Consider the following 20,219-nt stretch of genomic DNA (forward strand, 5'->3'; position numbering starts at 1 on the left):
TCCTGGCAGTGACAATGGCCTGGGAGAATGTTCTCAGTGAAGGGTTCCTAATGATCCTTTCTTGTTTGATTGTTCAGGACTGGGTCCCCAGTGACCTGCTTTTTAATGGCTTGTAAACCATAACTATTGTGCTGGTTGTCTCTTTGCATTGGGAAGGTCTGTTGGGAAATCCTGGGGAAGGCAAAAAGACTCCCCTGCAGTGCTGGATAGAAGATCAGAGCAGATTGGTCACCTGGGATAGACAACCCGCGCTCCCCTGTCCAATAAGATTGCTTTCAGCATCTGCTTATGGGGGCAACTGAAATTTCTAGAACCTGGCCTAATGTAGAAGAAACAGTTTACTGACTTGTGCGCCTGTGGGAAAATGTGTCTTTCTGGTTCCTCTTAGGGTGGGGCACAGAGCCAGGTCCTTGAAGGTTACTTGGGACCAGGTTTGGACTATCACCCCAGTCACACTCTTACAGGGGACCAGGACAAGAGAGCCCGATGCCTTTGTCTGCAGCTCCCTCAGCCCTGTGGCATGGGGCACGAGTCCCCTCCTCTTCCTAAGCCAGGGGGTGGGGTGGGGTGGGCTGCAGTGCACTGGATCTGGAGGTGGTTTTGCAAGGTGAAAAGTTGGAGGCACCACAGTGATATCAGTGTGGCTTGTATCAGTGACCCGAATTATACATAACGTGGTAACGTTGTCAGAACCTGCAGAATTGTGTGCTGAGATCTGTCTGCAGTACCAGGCACAGAACCAATAACTGTACTCCACTCAGAAGAATAAAAACTCAGACGATCCCAGACAATCACTGCACGTGTGTGCAGAAGAAAGAACGTGGGCCCTGGCTTAGTCTGTCCTTCCTTCCTTCCTTCCTTCCTTCCTTCCTTCCTTCCTTCCTTCCTTCCATCCTTCCTTCCTCTCTCCCCCAACCCCCTTGTATAGCAGGCTCTCATATATGCCCAGGGTATAGCTAAAGACAAACTGGAATATTCTGCCTCTGCTTCCCGAGTGCTGGGATCCCAGAAACCATCACACCCAGCATGACTGTCACTGATGCAGGGGCCTGGCGGGGGTGGGGTCACATACTGAATGTTCCTCCTCACCATGTAGAGCCTCTGCTGTTAGTCCAGACCTCTGCTTGGCATGATGCCCTCTCCTGGCCCTGACCTCTAAAGTGATCAGGCTCATAGCCGCGTGATTTGTGGGTGAAGCCAGGCAGTTTAGCAAGGGTGCGTTCTGAAAGAATTACACACCCAGCCTTTAATTCCAGTCTCTCATGTTTACTTTATGAAGAAAGGCCACTCCTCTGGGCAGGTTTGGAAGGAATTACCCAAGGCAGAGGTCTATGCTCACTTTGCCTGTGAACTCTGAGGCCCCGCCCCTTTGGAGTAGTTTCCTTTCCTGAACTATTTCACGCCAGCCTATTTCTCAGGTGGGCATTTGTGAAAATCTGCCTTTTGTGTTTGAGTTTTAAATATCACAGCCATCTACTCCTGATAAGCTGTGTGTGGCCCGGAAAAATTAAGACCCAAGACCATCGAGCTGTGCGCATCAGCAGCCTGAGGTGCCTCTTCCCCCATAGCTCAGTTGTGGGGCTCACCTGTTGTTAAAGTTGCACCCTATATGGGTGCTGATGTTACAGAGAAACTAACGGTAGTCAGAACGGAAGCAAATTAGGAGGACTTTAAGACTCTATCAGTTGACTTGCTAGCACAAATGTGTCCTAAACAAGTAGTTATCAACCTGTGGGTCGAGACCCCTCCGGGTTGAATGACCCGTTTATACAGGGTTCACCCAAGGCCATCTGAAAACACAGATCTTTATCATGATTCATAACAGTAACAAATGACAGTTATGAAATAGCAACAAAAATAATTTATGGTTGAGGGTTACCACATGAGTAACTGTATTAAGGGGCCACGGCATTAGGAAGGGTGAGAACCACTGCTCTAAAGAGAGCCACTGGCTGTCCAGGCCTGAAGCCACTCTGCAACCGAAGCTACTTTTAAAGACGTTTTAATTACATTTTACTTATCTGGTGTGTGAGAGAGAAGAAGGGACCTATGCCATGGCACATAAGTGGAGGTCGGGGACAGATGGAAGGCAGTGTTATCCTTCCAGTGTGTGGGTTCTGTGCGTTAAATTCAGGTTCAGCAGTGGAGGCATCCTGCTGGCCATCATCGAAGTGTATGTGTTGTATGGTCACGTATGTATACATCCCCAATGTGTATGGGTGCACAGGTTAGGGGCTGTTGGTGGGTGTGTTGTATGGGCATGCATGTGTGCATGACTGAGTGTGTGTGTGTGGGGGGGGGTACAGGCACATATACATGTGTGCATGTGTGTGGGTACAGGCCAGCAGTGTTGGTGGATATCTTCCTCTATTGTTAGTCCAGTGGCCTCACTGAGCCTGGAACCCACTGTTTCAGTTAGACTGGCCGGCAAGCCTCCAGGACGCACCGTCTCCTGCTTCCCTGGAGCTGGGGTTATAGATACACTGCCATGCCCAGCTTTATCGTGGGTGCTGGGGATTTGAACTCTGATCCTCATGCTTGTGTGGCAAGTGCTTTACTGACTGAGCCATCTCCGAAGGTCCAAATTCTGTTTATTTTGAGGTACTAGGCTTGGAATCCAAGGCCTTGCATGGGCTCAGCAAATGCTCTACTCTTGAACAACACCCCAGCCTTTATTTAGTGTAATTTTAATTGCTAATTGCTACTACACTAGACAACGAGGGTCTATAAAGTACCATGACATATGGCTCTTTCCCAGGATCCTTGGGGATGGATCTGGAATCCCCATAGACACCAGAATCTGTGGAAGCTTTAGTGTCTTCCGTAAACTTTTCCTAATCTTGACATGTAGCTGGCACACTTCATCCTATCTACTTTTGCAATTTTTGTTTTGGAACTGATTTGTGTTTGTTTTCACATGTATGGGTGTCCCGCCTGCGTGTGTCAGTATATCGTGTGTGAAGGCCAGAAGAGGGTGTGGGAGTCCCAAGACGTCGGAGTTAAAGATGGTTGATAGTCACTATGTGGGTGCTGGGAATTGAACCTGGGTCCTCGGGAAGAGCAGCTGGGCTCTTAAGCACTGAACCATCTGTCCAGCCACTGCAGAATTACTTTTAATACCAAATACAGCGTTCGTGTCCTGCTAATAGCGGCTATACTGTGTTTTAGGGAATGCAGACAATATTTCAGTGCAATGCGGCTGCATTCTGTGCTTCATTCTCAATTGTTTGGATGTAAAATGGGAAACTGAGGCTGGGGAAACCTCTTCTGTACCGTGGTCGGTATGGACCATAGGGAGTTTGGGTGAGAAACTGAGGTGGGGGGAGATAGCCTGTGCTAAGTGAACATTTTCCTTTAGCACCCCTAAGGGTGTGTGTGTAGGATTGAATTCAGGGCCTTCTGAATTCACCCTTTCCAACCTCAGAATAAGTTTTAAAAAAGCCTGCTAATTAGTTCAGTAGCAAGTGCTTGCCCAGCGTGGATATGGCATTTAATCTTCGGTATCAGTGTGCAGGAGCTCATGCTTGCACACACACACAGGCACACACAGGCACACACACACACAGGCACACACAGGCACACACACACACACAGATACACACAGGCACACACAGACACAGATACACACAGGCACACACAGGCACACATGCACACACACACAGACACACAGGCACATGCATGCACACACACATATACAGACACACAGGCACACACAGGCACCCACCCCCTCCATACACACACTCTCTCTCTTTTAAACAAAGCACCACGTAAACGGTGACTAAGTGCAGTCCCAGTACTGGCTCTGCTCCGGAAGAAGGGGTGCTGGGAAGCCCTGTGCAGCACTTGATGCTCAGAAACACTCCCAGCCCATGGGGGGGTCCTCATGTCCCTCCTCTCCCGAGGGTACCGGTGCTAAAGACTCCTGTTGGCCTTGCAGCCCCTGCCCCTGCATGCTCGCTGCTCTCCACTGCTCTGGGTCGCCGGCCTCCCTTCTCCCGGTATTGCTGTGACCTTTCCTCCATCGCTTTTCTTTATTCTTTCTTGCTTCTTTTCTGTTCCCCTATCACGTTAAAAGGGCCAGACTCTAGTTTCTCAAAAGCCATGAAATGAGACAAAGAATGCTTCTGGTTCTTACTAATGTCCCTTACCCCATGCTTTTAAGGCGACAGCTGAATTCTCTTGGTATGATTGACCCTGGTTATGTTGACTGATGCCATGTGTCCCCCAGCCCCCCTGCCCCACCCCCCTCCCCAGGAGTGCCGCCTTTCCGCCTTCCAGGGTGTGTTTTATTGAAAATTAACCTTTCTGCAGGTCGGCCCCTTTGCTTGGGAAGAGCACCTCTCCTTCCAGTCTATGCGAGCCAAGTGTGGTAAATGTGTGTGTATGTGTGGTTAGCCCAAGAAAGCCAGCTCAGCCCCTGCAAGGCAGCACCCTGATTGTGACGTCAGCAGCAGTCAAAATCAGCATCTCCAGGATGGCAGTGGGGACCAGCCTGCTGTGTGACACACTGTCCTCACACCCATCCGGCCCAAGAGCCCTGCTTCTCCATCTGGGTCCCCTCCACTGGAACATCGCCACGAACCTACCTCCGCAGGGCAGGATAAGAGCCCCCTACACACGGCGGTGCCTGCCGGGGCCAAGCACATCATCCGGCTCTGGAAGAGACTCCACAGAGAACTGTACATGTGCAGGAGCCTTCAACCGCTGCCCTGCATCAGGGCAAAGGAGCCACACCTGGGCAAGACTCAACTGAAGAAGAGGACACATCCGCCTATGGCATGCTCCTGCCCAGAGTAGGCACCCTTCCACTGCACAGGAAATCCTTCTGCCTAAAAACCATGGCCCACATGTGGAGAACTAGACTCAGGTGTCAAAGAGGCTCTTCCAGAAGACAGTGCCCACCTGTGCTAAACTCGGAGAGGACAGTAGGTCACCAGGAGCGACTTTTTTTTTCTTCTTCTTTCATATGACAAAACTTTGTGTGACTCCTCAGGGGAGAGAGCTTTCCTGAGCACGTGATAGCAGTATGCTGGCGCCTGCTCTTCGTGGGACTTAAATGGCCGTTTGAGGAATGAAGGAAGAGGGAGCCCAGGGTGGTGGGGCTGCGACCCGATCTTGCATGATTGGCAAGAAGGGATGTGACTGGCATAGGTGTGGGGTGGCTTCTCTTACCGTGCCAAGGCACTGGTTTTTGTGACACTTGGCTATCTGAGGGGGATCTTGGGATGGGAGATGCTGGCTTTTGTGAGGGTGCCCTGGAGGATTATGCGATGGTGTGCTAATTTGGCTAAATACACCGTGAATAGAAAAGAATGGGTCATAAAAGTCCTAAGTCCTTGATTTGATGGATTCTGTAAATGCGACCAACAGTAATGTCATCAGAGCAGAGGAAAACAGGTGTCAGGTGTGGTAGCAAACACCTGTGATCCCAGCACAGGTGGAGATGGAGGGTCAGCAGGCCACACCCACCTGCAGAGAGTCTGAGGCCAACCCAGGCTACTGGGCAGGCATAGGGGAACAGTCTATGCAAATTCCTGTGACAGATCCCACCACCGAGGGCCAGGTAGGGACCCTAGAAAACTCTTCCTCAAAGCACCCCCAAACTGTAGTTAAATTAAATCTCTGTGTTGCCTAAGACAGATTCACACACACACACACACAAGAATCCCTTGTTTGAAGTTCACTTTGTGTTAAAGAATGGAGATTTGTTAGAAGTCAGAGATGAAGAGTTCCTGGTGGGCTGTGCTGGAGTGCAGGCATGGTTGTATGGGTATATGGAAGTGCACGTGTGTGCATGTGTGTTTATGTATGTAGGTGCATGTGTGTGGAAGCTTGAGGACAAGCTTATGTGTCGGGGAAAAAAGGTTGCCCTTGCATTTTGAGACAGGGTCTTTTATTGGCCTGATGTTCATCAATTAGGTGTCAGGCGACACACCCAGGGAGCCTCTCATCTCTGTCTTCCCAGCCCTGGGGTTACAAGTGTGGAGGACCATGCCTGGCCTTTTACGTTGGTGCTGGGAATCCAATCCGGATCCTCAGACTTGCACAGAAAGCATTTTGTTGACTGAGTCATCTCCCCAATTCCTGCTCAGACGCATGTTCTGCTTAAAATATCAAGAATAGTAGTGGATATTCTAGAAGGCTGTTTATAGGTCCCAAGCCAAGGAGTGTGTGTGTGTGTGTGTGTGTGTGTGTGTGTGTGTGTACTGCATGCTGTGTCTCTGGGTTGCATGCTGTACATGCATGTGTGTGTATATGTGCTGCATGGTGTTTGTGTGTGTGTGCACATGCTACATGGTGGGTGTGTGTATGTGTGTGCATGTGTGTATGTGAGCGTGCTTGTGGTGAACATGCATGTGAGTGGGTGTCCAGAGGCCAGAGGAAGGCATCAGGTGTCCTCCTCTGTTACGATCCACCTTAATTTTCCTTTGACTGGGGGGTCTCTCCCTGAAACCAAAGCTCCTATCTCTTGGCCAGACTGGCAGCAAGTCTTAGTGATCTCCTCTCTGCCCTTCTCAGCACTGGGGTCACAGGTGTATGAAGGTGATGCTTTGCCATTGAGCTATCTCTCCGACATCTCCTACCCCCTTTGAACCGGGTCTCCTGTACTCCAGGCTGAGGATGACCTTAAATTTGTGATTGAGCCTCCACCTCAGGAGTGCTGGGATTACCAACATGCACCACATGCTCATTCCTGGGTGTCAAACTCAGGGCGTTGTATATCCTAGGCAAGTATGTTACCAACTGATCTACCTCCCCAGTTCCCCCCAGGCCAAGGAGTCTTGCTATGGGTACTGATAGACCACCAGGGAATGTTCCCAAACCCCAGGTTGCCTCTGCCATCCACCGGATCTTCACCTGTCTTTCCCCTGGAGTCATGGTGATCTCCAAAGCACCATAGGCCCCAACGTGCTTATCTGGTAGAACTATTGAGTCATAATTTTTGATTTGTTTTGCTTTGTTTTTTAATCTTACTTTTCCAAAGCTCACTTCTCTTTAAAAACATGCTTTAATTCCATTTCATTGTCTAGCTGGTATATATTCTTGTGGCTCCTTTGCAAGGATCTCTGGAGAAAGGTTGTCTTGGGTTGTGCCGTGCACATTGGCCGGTGGTACAAGTCCCTCACTGACTTCTGTTTTCACCAAGATGGGGAATCACTGCTGTGCCCCTTAGAACACCTGGAGTTCGTTGCTATTGCTTTGTGGGTGTAAGCATACAGGGTGCCAGGGGAGAAGCAGGTGTTACCGCAGGGGGATGGCAGGGTCTGATGAGCCCCTCTTCCTAGCTGTGGATACATGTACTTAGGTCAAGTGACAGTTGTCAGTGTCTTTGATTTTGTTTCTCCTTAAAACATTGTTTCATGTAGCCCAGGTTGGCCTCAGGACTGCTACTACATAGCTAAGGATAACTTTGTTCTTTTGATCCTCCCGCCTCTACCTCCCAAGTGTTGGCCTTACGGGTGTGTGTCACCACACCCATTTTATATGGTGCTTGGGTTCAAACCTGGGGCTGTGTGCATGTTAGGTAAGCTCTCCACTAATTAAGCCACAACCTCAGCTTAGTTATTATTAGCAATATCTTTGCAGTCCACGATGAAAGCAATGCTTTGCCCTGCAGGACGAAGGGTTTGAGCCTTTGATCTCCATGCACAGCCTGGACCTTCAAAGCCTCCATTCCCAGTGGTGCCTGTGAACAGCAAGGGCTTCATGGACACAGACAGATGGTATTCACACTACCGTTTAACCAGCTCAGTGGTCCCCATGTCTCCTTCTACCCCAAATGTTGGCGCACACGGAGGCAGGGAGTTCCAGTGGGGGTGGAACCAACATGCCCTCTGAGGCAGCCACTACCAACATTAATGAATGAAATAAGGTATAGATAGGTAGGTGGGTGGGGGGAGAAAGGGAGGAGAAGGCAGTCTTACTCTGTAGCTTAGGCTGGTTTTATACTCATAGCAGTCCTCCTGCCCTAGCCTCCCAAGTATTGGGATTATAGGCAAGAGCTGCCACACCCTTCTGACCCCTTTTGTTTAAAATCTGGTTATGTGCTCTATGGTGGATCAGTCTGTTTACAAACCATTCTGTTAACTACCATGACGACTCCTATTGCTGCTGTTCTTATTAAAGAGCGAGTTCTCAGAAGGTCCCAGAGGCCGCAAATAGTGGAGGGTCCTTGTTTGAGCTTAGGGCAAGGTTTGCTAAGCCTCTGTACCAGTGAGAGGATAGCACCACCGTGCTCCCCTTGACCTCCTCCCCACCCAGAGTTCTGACCTGGGGTAGGTCCATCCTGGGCCCTTCCACCACCCTGCCCATCACTGTAAATGTATTGAGTAGCTGCAAATCCCGTCTGGGGTGCCTGCAATGTGGAGCTGAGGCAGGAGGAGCTGGAGATGTCTGTGTTTGCACTAATGCTGTTCTAAATACCGTTAATGCTGTCCAGTGTTATTGAATGGTAGGATCTTGCAGAAGACCTCTGGCTACTAGAAGGTAGGAACATTCTGTGTTGGATTTCAAGGTAGCTCAGACAGCACAGAGCTGGGGTTGGTCCGGCACAAAGGCTTTCCAGACTGAGCCATGATATGTTTAGTCTGAGTTTTGAGAGTGTCTGGTATCGGATGGTTCATCAACTACACAGTGTCTTCACCCCTCAGGTTCATCAATCTCAGTTCCTTTCCCTCCAAAGCAACATACCCAGATGTTCCCCTCTTCTTCCACCTGCCCTGGGAACTCAGCGAAAGTAGGTAGTGCTCCCTGGGCACTTCAGAGTGAGTCCAGTAAGTCCCTTGACCCTGGGAGGGATGCATGTCCTGGGTAAGTGACTTCAGCAGTGTCAGGTTGGAATCGAGAGTTCAGCACCCAAGGGGACCCTGGCCTGGAACCCAGAAGCGAAAGAATGAAGGAGCAGAGAGAGGTGATGGAAACGGAGGCCCCGTGAATCTCAGCGTTCTCTATTCAGATCTCTAGTGCCACAGCCTGGGCAGCAAGCCCCACCAGGCAGGAAGCAGGTGTGTGGTAGGCAATGCTGGAGGTAATAGAAAGCAACCTTGAGCTCCCAGCTATAGGCTAGGCTCCCACCCATCTCTTCCACCCGCCCCTTGTAAAATCTCAAGCAGCCTCCACTCCTGCTCCTCCCTCTGAGCATTCTTGGCCAACACAGGATAAGTGAGGGATCCTCGGCTACTTCTGAACGTTCTAGTAAAGCAGCTTGTCAGAGATGCCCAGAAACACACATGAGGAGAGTCCTGAAGAACAAGGGCATGGTAGGACTTAAGCCCCAGGCTGTTGCAGGAGCACCCCTCACCTTATTTAGAGGAGATGAAGGATCGTCTGGAAGTTGTCAGTAGCACATTCTATTTAATTGAATTGAATTGAATTAATGTGAAAATGTCTAGCCCAGCTGGGAAGGAGCACCAGGGTTCCCTGTGGAGCACGGAGGTCAGGTGGTGGTGGTGGGGGCAGCCAGCACATACTTGTGTGTTTACCTGGACAGCCACAGCCCATTAATCACTGAGACCCTGTGTACATTAGGAGTGTATTTAAATGCAAGATGCTCTAACAAGACTAATAAATTATTGGTTTTTGCAAGGTCACATGAACATATTTGTGTCTTTTTATACTTAATATCTCTGAGTCCTTCTATTTCATATGATAAGCTTACCATGTCTGTTCATAGTTGGATTGAAACCTAGAATGTTTGCTTGCAGTATTTAATGAGGGGGCCATGAAAATGTGGGCTGGTAGAGCAGGTTGGTGGAATCCCAGAGACGATGCATAGCAAAGTTCTTGGCAGTTGCACACTAGAAAAGACAGTGCTCCCAAAGATTGTGCTCCCAGAGGCCCCCCCGCCCCCCATACAGTGTTATCCTGATAATTTTCTGTGTCATATGAGAAGTGGAACTCAATGATCGAGTTAGCCGATTGGCACCAAGAAGACCGGGTCAGAGGCCAGCATGCCCTTCCCCCTTTGCTGTGAAGTTTCAGAATGTTTCCTAAAGTTTCTTTTTCTTTTCTTCTTCTTCTTTTTTTTTTTTAATCTCTTCATACCATTTCTGAGAGTTCTTTAACTTGACAGAGTGACACTTTTTGATTTGAGTGGAAATTGTCTTGGAGTAAAATTTCCAGAAATAGAGCAGTTTTAAAATTCCAGGGGGACTCGACTTTTATTGATAAATGCTAAGAAAATTTGCATCACACATAAAGCGTTCAGGGTATGTAAGTCCACGGGGCTGTGTCTGGCAGTAGGCAAGATTGGGCCAGGGGTCATATATGAATACTGTGTATGTCTGCAGGGACACCCAGCCTTTAACATTGTGACAGGGGGTTGTCATCCACAAAGTTCCCTTCAGAGCCCTGCAGCTAAGTTATCAAAAGGAATAAATAAATTTATATTAGGAAATCAAGACTTATCCAGAAGGCCCAGTGGGTAAAGGTGCCTGCCTCCAAGCCTGCTGACCTGAGTTCTAGTCCCAGATCACATAGGTAGAAGGGAAAAAAACTGACTCTTGCAAATTGTCTTCTGATTTCCACATCTGTGCTGTGGCATATCACACACACACACACACACACACACACACACACACACGGTCATTTTTAAAGACAAAAATACACCTGAAGTAGTCATACTATGACCATGCTTCCTGCATGTACATGTGTACGCGTGCATATACAACATGCACAGCTATGCTTTTAGCCATGGACATGGATGATGTCTTATTCAGAAGTGATTATTGTCTATTTTGAAAATCGAAGACAGCCCTCCCATGCTGGGAGGCCTAAGCTCCGACGTGGGGTGGGCCGTAAGGGGGGCTCAGAGACCGCAGCACAGGGCCCAACCCTCCAGAGGCCCGGCCTCGGTCCGGCAAGCAAGACTGCCTTACAGAGACGTGACCAGGGACAGCTCTGGCTTTGCATGGTCACCGTTAAGCCCGTGGTTTGAGCATCCCATTGGACTGCGTTTCCTGTTTCTGAGGGACCAGCTAATGACTTTGAATGATTTTATTTCAGCCAGACTCAGGCCCTGAACTGGTTTTGTCCGAAGAAGAACAGAGTGATAATGAGGACCAGGGAGAGGCGGAGCCAGGCACCGTGGAGGACCAGCACAGCGTAATTCTCCACCTCATCTCTCAGCTCAAGTTGGGCATGGACTTAACCAAGGTAGGCTGGTATGGCCTGGTGGCCGTCTCTACTGCACGCCTTTCCTGCTCACCTGTTCTCTCGCTGTGCCGAGGTGGGAACCCAGACTAGGGGAAGGCAACATTGGCTTCTAGGGTGGATACTTTAGAAGTATCTGGAAAGGACACACACATACATACACACACACACAGACATACACACAAATGATACACACACAGGCATATACACATATGAACTCCTTGCTTTCACACACACAAACATACACAAATGTGCAAAACATGTGACACACACACACACCCCACATAAACACACAATGCCAGCCACAACACATGAATACACAACACACACACACACACACACACACAAACACCTCACATATAAACACAGAAACATACAGATACCTCACATACTATGTACACACACACACACACACACACACAGATATCTCATACCACACACATGTCTCACATACACTAAAACACAGGTACTTCTTATATCATACACAGGCACACACATGTTTACATACCACACGCATAGACACCTCACACCACATCACAGCCTCATATTGGGGGCAGGGGGAGGAAGGGGATGTTCCATGTAGCCCAGGCTGAACTTCTACTCCTTTTTGTAGGCAAGATTGGCCTTGAACTCATGGCTGTCCTGCCTCCTTTACCTCCCGGGGCAGTAGTGAATGCCGCCACTTCTGGCCTTTGTTCTCTCTCTCTCTCTCTCTCTCTCTCTCTCTCTCTCTCTCTCTCTCTCTCTCTCTTCTCTTTCTGTCTGTCTCCTCTGTTTCTCTTGAGGTAGGACTTTTATATATAATCAAGCCTGGTCTCGCATCCTGGGCTCTCCCATCTTGGATCCCGTGGCTCTGGCTGTGAGGTATAAACACCACCTCCAGCCAGGAAGGCCACTTCTAGACGCACTCTCATTCAGGATGGAGGGCCTCATTTGGCTCCCGAGAATGACTGTGTGCTTGCTGCTTGTTCTCCGTGGCAGTGTCCTAGAGATTAGAGTATCCCAAAGAGGTCAGAGGTCACTGTGACGTCACAGATGTGAGGGAAACACAGAAGGAAAATGTGTCTGCCCAGCTTCGAGTCCTTCTGAAGGCTGCCGTTAATCTTCACGACAGGTCTGTAAGGGGTGGGTGGCTTTGTTGGTGACTCCAAACCCCTAAGTGGGTGAGGAGAGACATGGCTCTGCAGGCACCCAGAGTTCTCCCTGAGTGCCTACAAGAAGCCCCATGTCCCGGCCACTCACATCCCACTGAGGCACAGACACGTCACCCCTCACCTCAACTGTCCCCCTTTTTCTGGGGGCAGGCGGGAGGGAAGGTGGCTTCCCAAGTGAGCCGAAAGTTGCCTGGCGTCACGGGGCGCTGAGAGGTGATGGAGAGTTTGGTTTTATGTAAGGATCATAGTGCCACTATGGAAGGGACATGGGGACGGGAGGGTGGTGGCATGCAGAGGACTTAGCCCGAAGCTGTACACTGGGTGATTCCACCGTGTGATGCCGGGCTCTTTGGGATGAAGAACAAGGAGCAGAGAGACAGGGTAGCACCACACTGTGGAGATCAGCCAGGGCACTGTGGGTGTACCCCTTCTTTTTAAAACCATGGGGTTTTATTTAGCAAGGCTGGGCCTCACCGTAGCCCAGGTTACCCTTGAACCTGCCACATAGCGGAGGAACACCCTGAGCTCCAGAACCTTCTAGCTCCACCTCCCGAGTGCCGAGATTGCAGGTGTGCGTCACCACATCTGGCTCCATTTTGCTTTTTAGAAACAGGGTCGTGTGCATCCCAGCGTGACCTCGGCTTCAGTGTGTAGCCAAGGGTAACTTTGGATTTCAGATACTCGCACCTCTGAGTCCTGAGTGTGGGGATTGCCGGAGTGTGGCGTCATTCCTGGCTGATGCAGTTAATGGGGATCAAACCCAGGGCTTTGTGTCTGCTAGGCAAGCTACCTCACCAGCTCAGAAAGTTGCCTTGAAGTGTTTTCAGGGGTTTCAGTATAGGTGTCTGACGTCCTGGGTGACTGCCACTTTAAACAGGGCACACACTAAGCACCCCCCAGTCCCTCATTTCTTCCTTCTCCTGCAGTGCATGGCTGATCCCTGACTCTCTGCGGGTGAGTAGGGTCCGCTCGGCACCATGTTCCTACGCTAATTTCAGCTTCTTGCTGAATGAATCTGTTGAAGATGCTTGGCTTTTTAAATAGCTGCCTATCTTTGGTGATTACATAAGACTCCAGGATGATGCTCCAGTTAATGCTGAGGGCGTGGAGGTGGCGAGGTCCCCAGGTGCCATCTAAAATCCTACTGTTTTCAAATTGTGGGTCTCAACCTACCAGTGGGTTGTAAAACCAATTCAGTGGGTCGCTCAGAGTTGTTTTTAAGACGTGAACTATGACAGAAATTATCAGAGCATGGTAACACACTTTGATATTCTATTGCACCAGGTCACAGTGCCAAATGTTCTCACTGTGGATCACGCTTTTAAAATGGTTTGCAAAATTCAGGGTTGGAATCGTGGATGACAGGAGCGACTAAGAAATTGAAATTGCTCAGATGCAATATGGAAGGGCACAGAAGCCTAATGGGAGCCATCTGACGCTGGCTGACCATCCAGGAGGCTCTGTGTAGGGCTCTTGTCTGGAGCTGTGAGGTTTGCATTATTATCTTATTAGCTTGGGATTGCATTTCCAGAGGCATAGCCTAATCCCGAAACTGCAGACATCACCTTTATCTAATGCCCAGTTGGTTACTAGGAAGGAGAGTGAAAAATTATTTTCCAACTCTTCCCATCTAAGAAAATACTGTGTTGAGTGGTTTTTGTAATAGTCTAGGCCCCATAAGATGGGGGAAGGAATTTCCTTAAGGAAATCTAATCGTCTCTGTTGGATACGTAAAGAAACAGGGAGAAACTGGAAAGATGGCACGCGTATGCACACACACATACACATACACACACACGTATTTATGTGGTATATAAATAAACATATATGCATATATACACACATATACACATAGGTGTGTGTGTATATGTATGTATGTATATGTGTATGTGTATTTCCAGTGCTAGGAAGGCAGAGGTGGATCCCCAGAGTCACAAGTCAGGCAGCCTCACTTAGCTGGTCAGTTGTAGTGAGAGACCCTGTCTCAGAAACCAAGGTAGATGGTGCTGAAGGAGTGGTACCCAAAGTTGTCCCCAGGCTTCCACACGCACATGTACATATGTGCACAACACTCATATACATATGTGCATCTGCACACACATACAAAATACACATACACACAAAAGAGAAAAGATGGGGGGAGGGGAGGGAAAAGTACTTGCCCATTATTTTGTCAAGTTCTCTGATTTCTGAACCCCAGATGGACCCTGGTAGCCCCGGGCCCTTTCATTTCTTGGGGTCACACTGGGCATTTTCTCCAGTCTGAAAATAGAGCATCACGTGGCTGGCCCCTGAGGTTTTGGACTGATGGGTCTTGGAGGGAAAAAGGCACCTGTTCCCAGCATCTTGTACAGGAGTCTGGTGTGCTCCCTGCAGGAGGGAGGGGACTGTCACTCTTTCTGGCTGTCCTCTGCCCTGGCTATCTGATCACCTGTGTGAGATTTCCCAAGCTAAAGAGCAGCTACTCCCTGATCGACACAATCCTCATCGTAATTAATTAACTAATTAATTGCCCTCTGAATCCACAGCACAAGTCTCCTTTATTTATTTATTTTTAACTTCCTCCGAAGTAGTTCATTGTCTTAATTACACTAATGGAGGAAAGGCGGTCCTCATCGACAGCTCCATAAGTCTGCAGTCAGACCGCTTGGCTGCCATCATTCAAAGGCCGGGTCATCATTCACCCTGTTGGAGGCCGACAGCCCAATTAGGACTCGGGTACTGCTTGGCTCCGTATCTCTGGTGTCCACCCCCAAAAAGCACTCCATGAACTGACTTGTTTAGAAAATAGAAAAGGGAGACGACCCCTCCCGGTCTCCGCTCCCACCCCCACCCCACCCCGCCCCCTGCCCTGGCCCCAAGAAGGTTGAGTGAGAGAAGGAAATGAGACTGGACCAGAGATGGGTTGGAGTGAAAGGCTGGCTGTCCTGGCGGGAATGTTCTTGACAGACTTTGGAGCCAGTCTGGGGTCGATCTTCTCAGGTCCTAGCCGCACCCCAGCAAAACAGTAGGAGAGGAGAGGAGGAAGACATCTGTTAGGATGCAGACCTGGTAGGCCGGGACAGCTGATGGCTGTGAACCCTAATCCCCAAGTATGATGGTTAGTAACTGTCACCCCGGGAAACAGCTTCTGGGCATGTCGGTGAGGGATGACTTAGACTGGGTTCGCTGTGGTGGTACCACTCCCTGAGCCGGGCTCCCTGAGCCGGGCTCCCAGAGCCGGGCTCCCTGATGATGTTAAGAGGAGACATGGGATCAAGTATTGCTGTGTGGCACTCTGTGTCACCGCTGCTTCCAAAGCTCCTCCCTCGCCTCAGTGAGGGTTCCAGCTGCTAAAACCTAGGGCTCGGATGGCCAATTGTGTTGCCCCCTCGTGTCTGCGATCCACACCTGGCAAGAAACAACATAGGAAATCCAGGCTCACAGTTCAAAAGGGACACCGCGTGTCACAGTGGGGAAGGCAGGACGAAGCAGTTGGCCACACCAGTCAGGAAGCTAAGCGACATGAATGCTGGCTCTCAGCCCCAGTTCTCGCCGTGGTCCAGTCTTGGACCCGAGCCCATGAAACGGTACCACTTAGCACACAGGGTGGATCTCTCTTCTTCTCTTGAATGTTTTTAGAAACTTCCTCAAAGAGCATCTGGCATACAAAGGGAAGTATCCAGAGATGTGTCTCCTGGATGATTCTCAAATTAATTCAGATTGTCAGTGAAGATGAATCACTTCAGAGCCCCTGAGTGGTTCAGGGAGGGGGAGGGGGAAGAAAGGAGTGTTGGGACATTTGCTTGTTCAATGGGAGAGTGGCGCAGCCCCTCCGCACAGAGCTCAGGAGACGGTCACCTGACTGTACAGACACACAGAACGTGAGGAAGGGGCTGTCCCAAGGCTGAGTGTAGAGTGCACACCTGGCCAGACAGACATCCTTGGACAGCTGGATTCTCAGTTTAGTCGAATTGGGACTGAAAGAATATTAGGAAACGTGCCTTGAGTTACTTAGTTGTCATCTGATGACTGTTTTCTTCTTCCTGCATTTGACGGAGGAAAGCCGGCTAGATACAAAAATGCAAATCAGCCCTTTATCATCTAGAGACAAGATAACATTCTGAGGCTTTGAATGGATTTACTTGGATCGTGTTCTGTGCTTGATTTTATATCTTGCTGCTGCTTTTTACATGGCTTTTAATGACAGATAAATAATATTAAGAGCTGTCTGCTAAACTGTGCCTCCCCAGTGGGGAGGGCTTAGCTTCCCTATGCACACTACCCTTTGAAGACACATCTGCCTGTGTTTCTCTCCTGGCCATCTTTTCTTTCACATCCAAATCACTTGCAAGGAGGTTTGTTTATTTGTTTGTTTGTTTGTTTGTTTAGAAAGTCCAGTAAACAGGACTCAGCTGTTAAGAGGCTGATCTTACAGGTTCAGTTCCCTGCACCCTCGTGGCTCATAGCCCCTTCTAACGCCCTCTGCTGGCCTCCACAGACACCTGCACTCACATGTGCACACACGCAGGCACACCATTCCACATAAAAGCAATCCTTTTTATTTTCTTTTTAAGGGAAACCTGGCATGGAGCTATAGTTCCGTGTAGGCGATATTCAGGATCAGTCACTGAATAACCTTGCCAGCATTGAACCCCCATGAGTCCACGTGGGAAGGAGCCAAGCAAGGTTGTTGGTGGCAGAGACACATGGCTCCAAGCAACCTGAGGAGAGGTTCCTTAATCTCTTATGGGGCCTCAAGTGGGGTGTCACAGAAAGGGATTCCATGCTGAGCCATCGCGGAGCAGATTGAGAGTTTATGGCAAGATTTTAATATAGATTTTGAGCAGTGAGGTTTACAAAGACCTCGAGGCTCTCGGAGAGAGTTAATGGTGACCGAGGTGGTGGGTGTGCAGTCACTCATCACTCCCCTCATGATGGGAACACAGCTCCGACTTTGTAACTCGAAGATTATCACGTTTACTTACTTTGCGGGGCTGCTGCCCATGTAAAGCTGAAGAGCAGCTTTTGGGGGTCAGCTCTTGCCTTCTACCCCATAGGACCCCCGAGACTGAACTCTGGGAGGCAGACTTGGCAACGCCTGCCTTAACCGGCCTTGCCCGTTCACTGGGCCATTGTTGGTTGGTTTTTTTTTTTTTTTTTTCCCAATGAGTTTTGAGGAATTTACTGAGGTGGGGGGGGGCAGAGGAGGCAGGATTACAACTAATAAGGTAAAAGTGCAGATTCCGAGGATCCAGGAAATTCTGGCTTCCTCGCTGTCAACAAAGTTAGTAGCCGCAATTGTGTTCAGGAGGATCCCAGTAAGTGCCTGGGACAGGAGTGAGGCCTTATGCTGGGCCCTTAGCCTCGGCGCTGACAGACAGCCTGCTCAGCAGCTTGTGGGAACCGTTTCTAGAGTCTCAATCCTCAGCCACCAAGAGGCTTCAGCCAGACTCCGTGCTGAGGGTCCCCTTTCCTTCCACGTTCTCTCTCCTCCGAAAGCTAGTCCAAAGCAAACTGGGCGGGCCCTGAGGCCTGACATGGAGTTATTTTGTTGGGACCCTAGGGCAGTGGGAGGTGACAATGACACATCATAGCTGTCAGCATCTCCAGCTTAGTGACCTCCGTTTGCTTTAGACTGGTCAGTGGGTTGGGGTTGTGCAGGCCTAGAGTGACCACTGGATTCCCTTTGTGCATGTTCCTCCTTCAGTCAGTCATGGTGTGTAACAGACCCCTTCTTGTCCTGTCCTGGTCTCCCACGGCCCTCCACAAGCCCTGGCTGCAGCCCCTCCTCCCTCCGGCTCTCACAAGCCCTGGCTGCAGCCCTCCTCCCTCCGGCTCTCACAAGCCCTGTTGCCTTGTGTCCCTGGTGCAGGTGGTGCTCCCCACATTCATTCTGGAGAAGCGGTCCTTGCTGGAGATGTACGCAGACTTTATGGCGCACCCCGACCTTCTGCTGGCCGTCACTGCTGGGGCGACGCCGGAGGAGAGGGTCATTAGCTTTGTGGAGTATTATCTTACAGCCTTCCACGAGGGCCGCAAAGGCACCCTGGCCAAGAAGCCCTACAACCCCATCATCGGCGAGACCTTTCACTGCTCCTGGGAGGTTCCTAAGGACAGAGTGAAATCGAGGTGGACTTCCCCTCACCCTCCCATTAGTTGTCACGAGCATCCGGTGGCCGATGACCCTTCTAAAAGCTATAAGCTCAGGTTTGTGGCTGAGCAGGTATCTCATCATCCGCCCATCTCCTGCTTCTACTGTGAGTGCAAGGAGAAGAGACTGTGTGTCAACACTCACGTATGGACCAAAAGCAAGTTTATGGGCATGTCCGTGGGGGTCTCTATGATAGGGGAAGGTAAGCCAACTTAACCAACTGGAGGCTTACCCTCCACCCTTTGCATTGCTTTTGTGCATTGATTTTATTTGTAAATGGGGGTGGGGGTGGGAAAAAGGGGTGGATGATGGACCAGGTTGGCTGTAGTCCCAAGTGATGGATGGAAGGGTTGGCTCACAGCTTCTTGCTCACCTATATCATCACACACAGTGTGGCTTGCACACTCTGCCTTCTAGAATCTTCCTTCTTCTGATGGTCCATGGCTGGCCCTAGATGTGTGATCACACATGAGACTGTAGCTGTAAATGTGTTCCCCCTCACCAGTGTTCTGGCTCCAGACCGGGGTGTGGAGGGATTACAGAGCTGTCTGCTGAAAGATGCTCATAGGAATCCCTCAAGGCGAATCTTTGAGAGCAGGCTGATGATTGGCTGGTGAGGCCTCAGATGGTTGATCACATGTTCTTATCTTGGGAAGAGCTTTTGTTTGTTGTGTAGCAAGACCCTCAAGTCCTGTTAGGTGGAGATGTCTCATTATATCTGTTTAACTCACACTTTTAGTCACAGATCTGAGACTCTACAACTCCCATCCTAGAAAACAAAAGTACACAAAAAAACCCCATGTATTTTACTTCTGGTCTCTCTGGCTTCTCGGGAGTCCTTCTCAGACCCCATTGTTGAAGGTTATTTTTATTTAAGTGAGCATTTAAGTTTAAAACACACACACACATTCTATATGTGTATGTATTTTATATATCTATATATAGTGAGAGGAAAGAGAATGCATGGTGGGAAGGTGGAGGGAGGAAGTGGAGAGAACAGGAGAGACAACTTGCAGGAAGTGGTTCCCTCTTTCCACCACGTGGATCTTCAGCTTTGGCTGCAAGCCTTTACTTGCTGAGCCATCTCTGCAGCTTGACTGTTGTCTGAGCACTTGCAGGTGCTGGTCACTGACCGAGGACCCATGGACATTTGAATAAGTGAGAAAGAAGAAACCCCACATCCCCTGTAGCTGTGCGAAGTGTCTGCCATTTCTGTGTCTGAGGAATAAACAAGCGGGGGTCGGCTGAGTTCTGTGTTGAGAACTAAGTGCCACAGAGAAAGAGACAGGGAGTGGCCCTGGAGGGACAGGGCATGAGTAGGCCTCCCTGAGATGGGGTATTTCCCGTGGCAGGTAAGGTGTGGGACAGAGCTCCGTGCCACCAGCAGCAGCCTGAGGAACATTTCCACGGACCACCTGGGTGAAGCCCTTGGCTTCTTTGAGGAAAAGAATTTTAGGTCCAGTTAATATTAGACAGGTCTGGACTTCAGTAAGACATTTAAAACATCGATTTAAGTATGGGGAGAGGAAGAAATGAGAAAAGAGGTTGTCACTCTCACACATGGGCATCAGCTCTCTGGGAGATGACCTCAAACACCTGTCTGTCTGTCTGTCTGTCTCTCTCTCTCTGGTCTCTCTCTGTGTATGTGATTGGCTTATCTAGTTGCATCATGAAAGGTTAGTAAAACACCTCTCTTTTTCTCTTTTTGGTAACACCTGGAGTACCCTAGGTTAGGTGTTTTATCATTGTTTTATTTCTGTGAAGAGACTTGTTGACCAAGG

General features: G+C 49.6%; 1 protein-coding gene across 1 annotated transcript in view; it reads left to right on the forward strand.

Annotated features, from left to right (window-relative positions):
• Window positions 1-20,219, forward strand: part of OSBPL10 (oxysterol binding protein like 10) — a gene marked incomplete at its 5' end in the record, with an annotated part of 222,325 nt that overhangs the window by 190,905 nt on the left and 11,201 nt on the right. Inside the window, 2 exons of the mRNA XM_080934693.1 lie at window positions 11,005-11,154; window positions 18,160-18,640. Of these exons, the coding sequence (XP_080790819.1) occupies window positions 11,005-11,154; window positions 18,160-18,640 (631 nt within the window). The remainder of the gene's footprint in view (window positions 1-11,004; window positions 11,155-18,159; window positions 18,641-20,219) is intronic.

Source organism: Micromys minutus (genome assembly GCF_963924665.1).
Source record: "Micromys minutus genome assembly, chromosome: 21".
NCBI classification, from domain to species: Eukaryota; Metazoa; Chordata; class Mammalia; order Rodentia; family Muridae; genus Micromys; species Micromys minutus.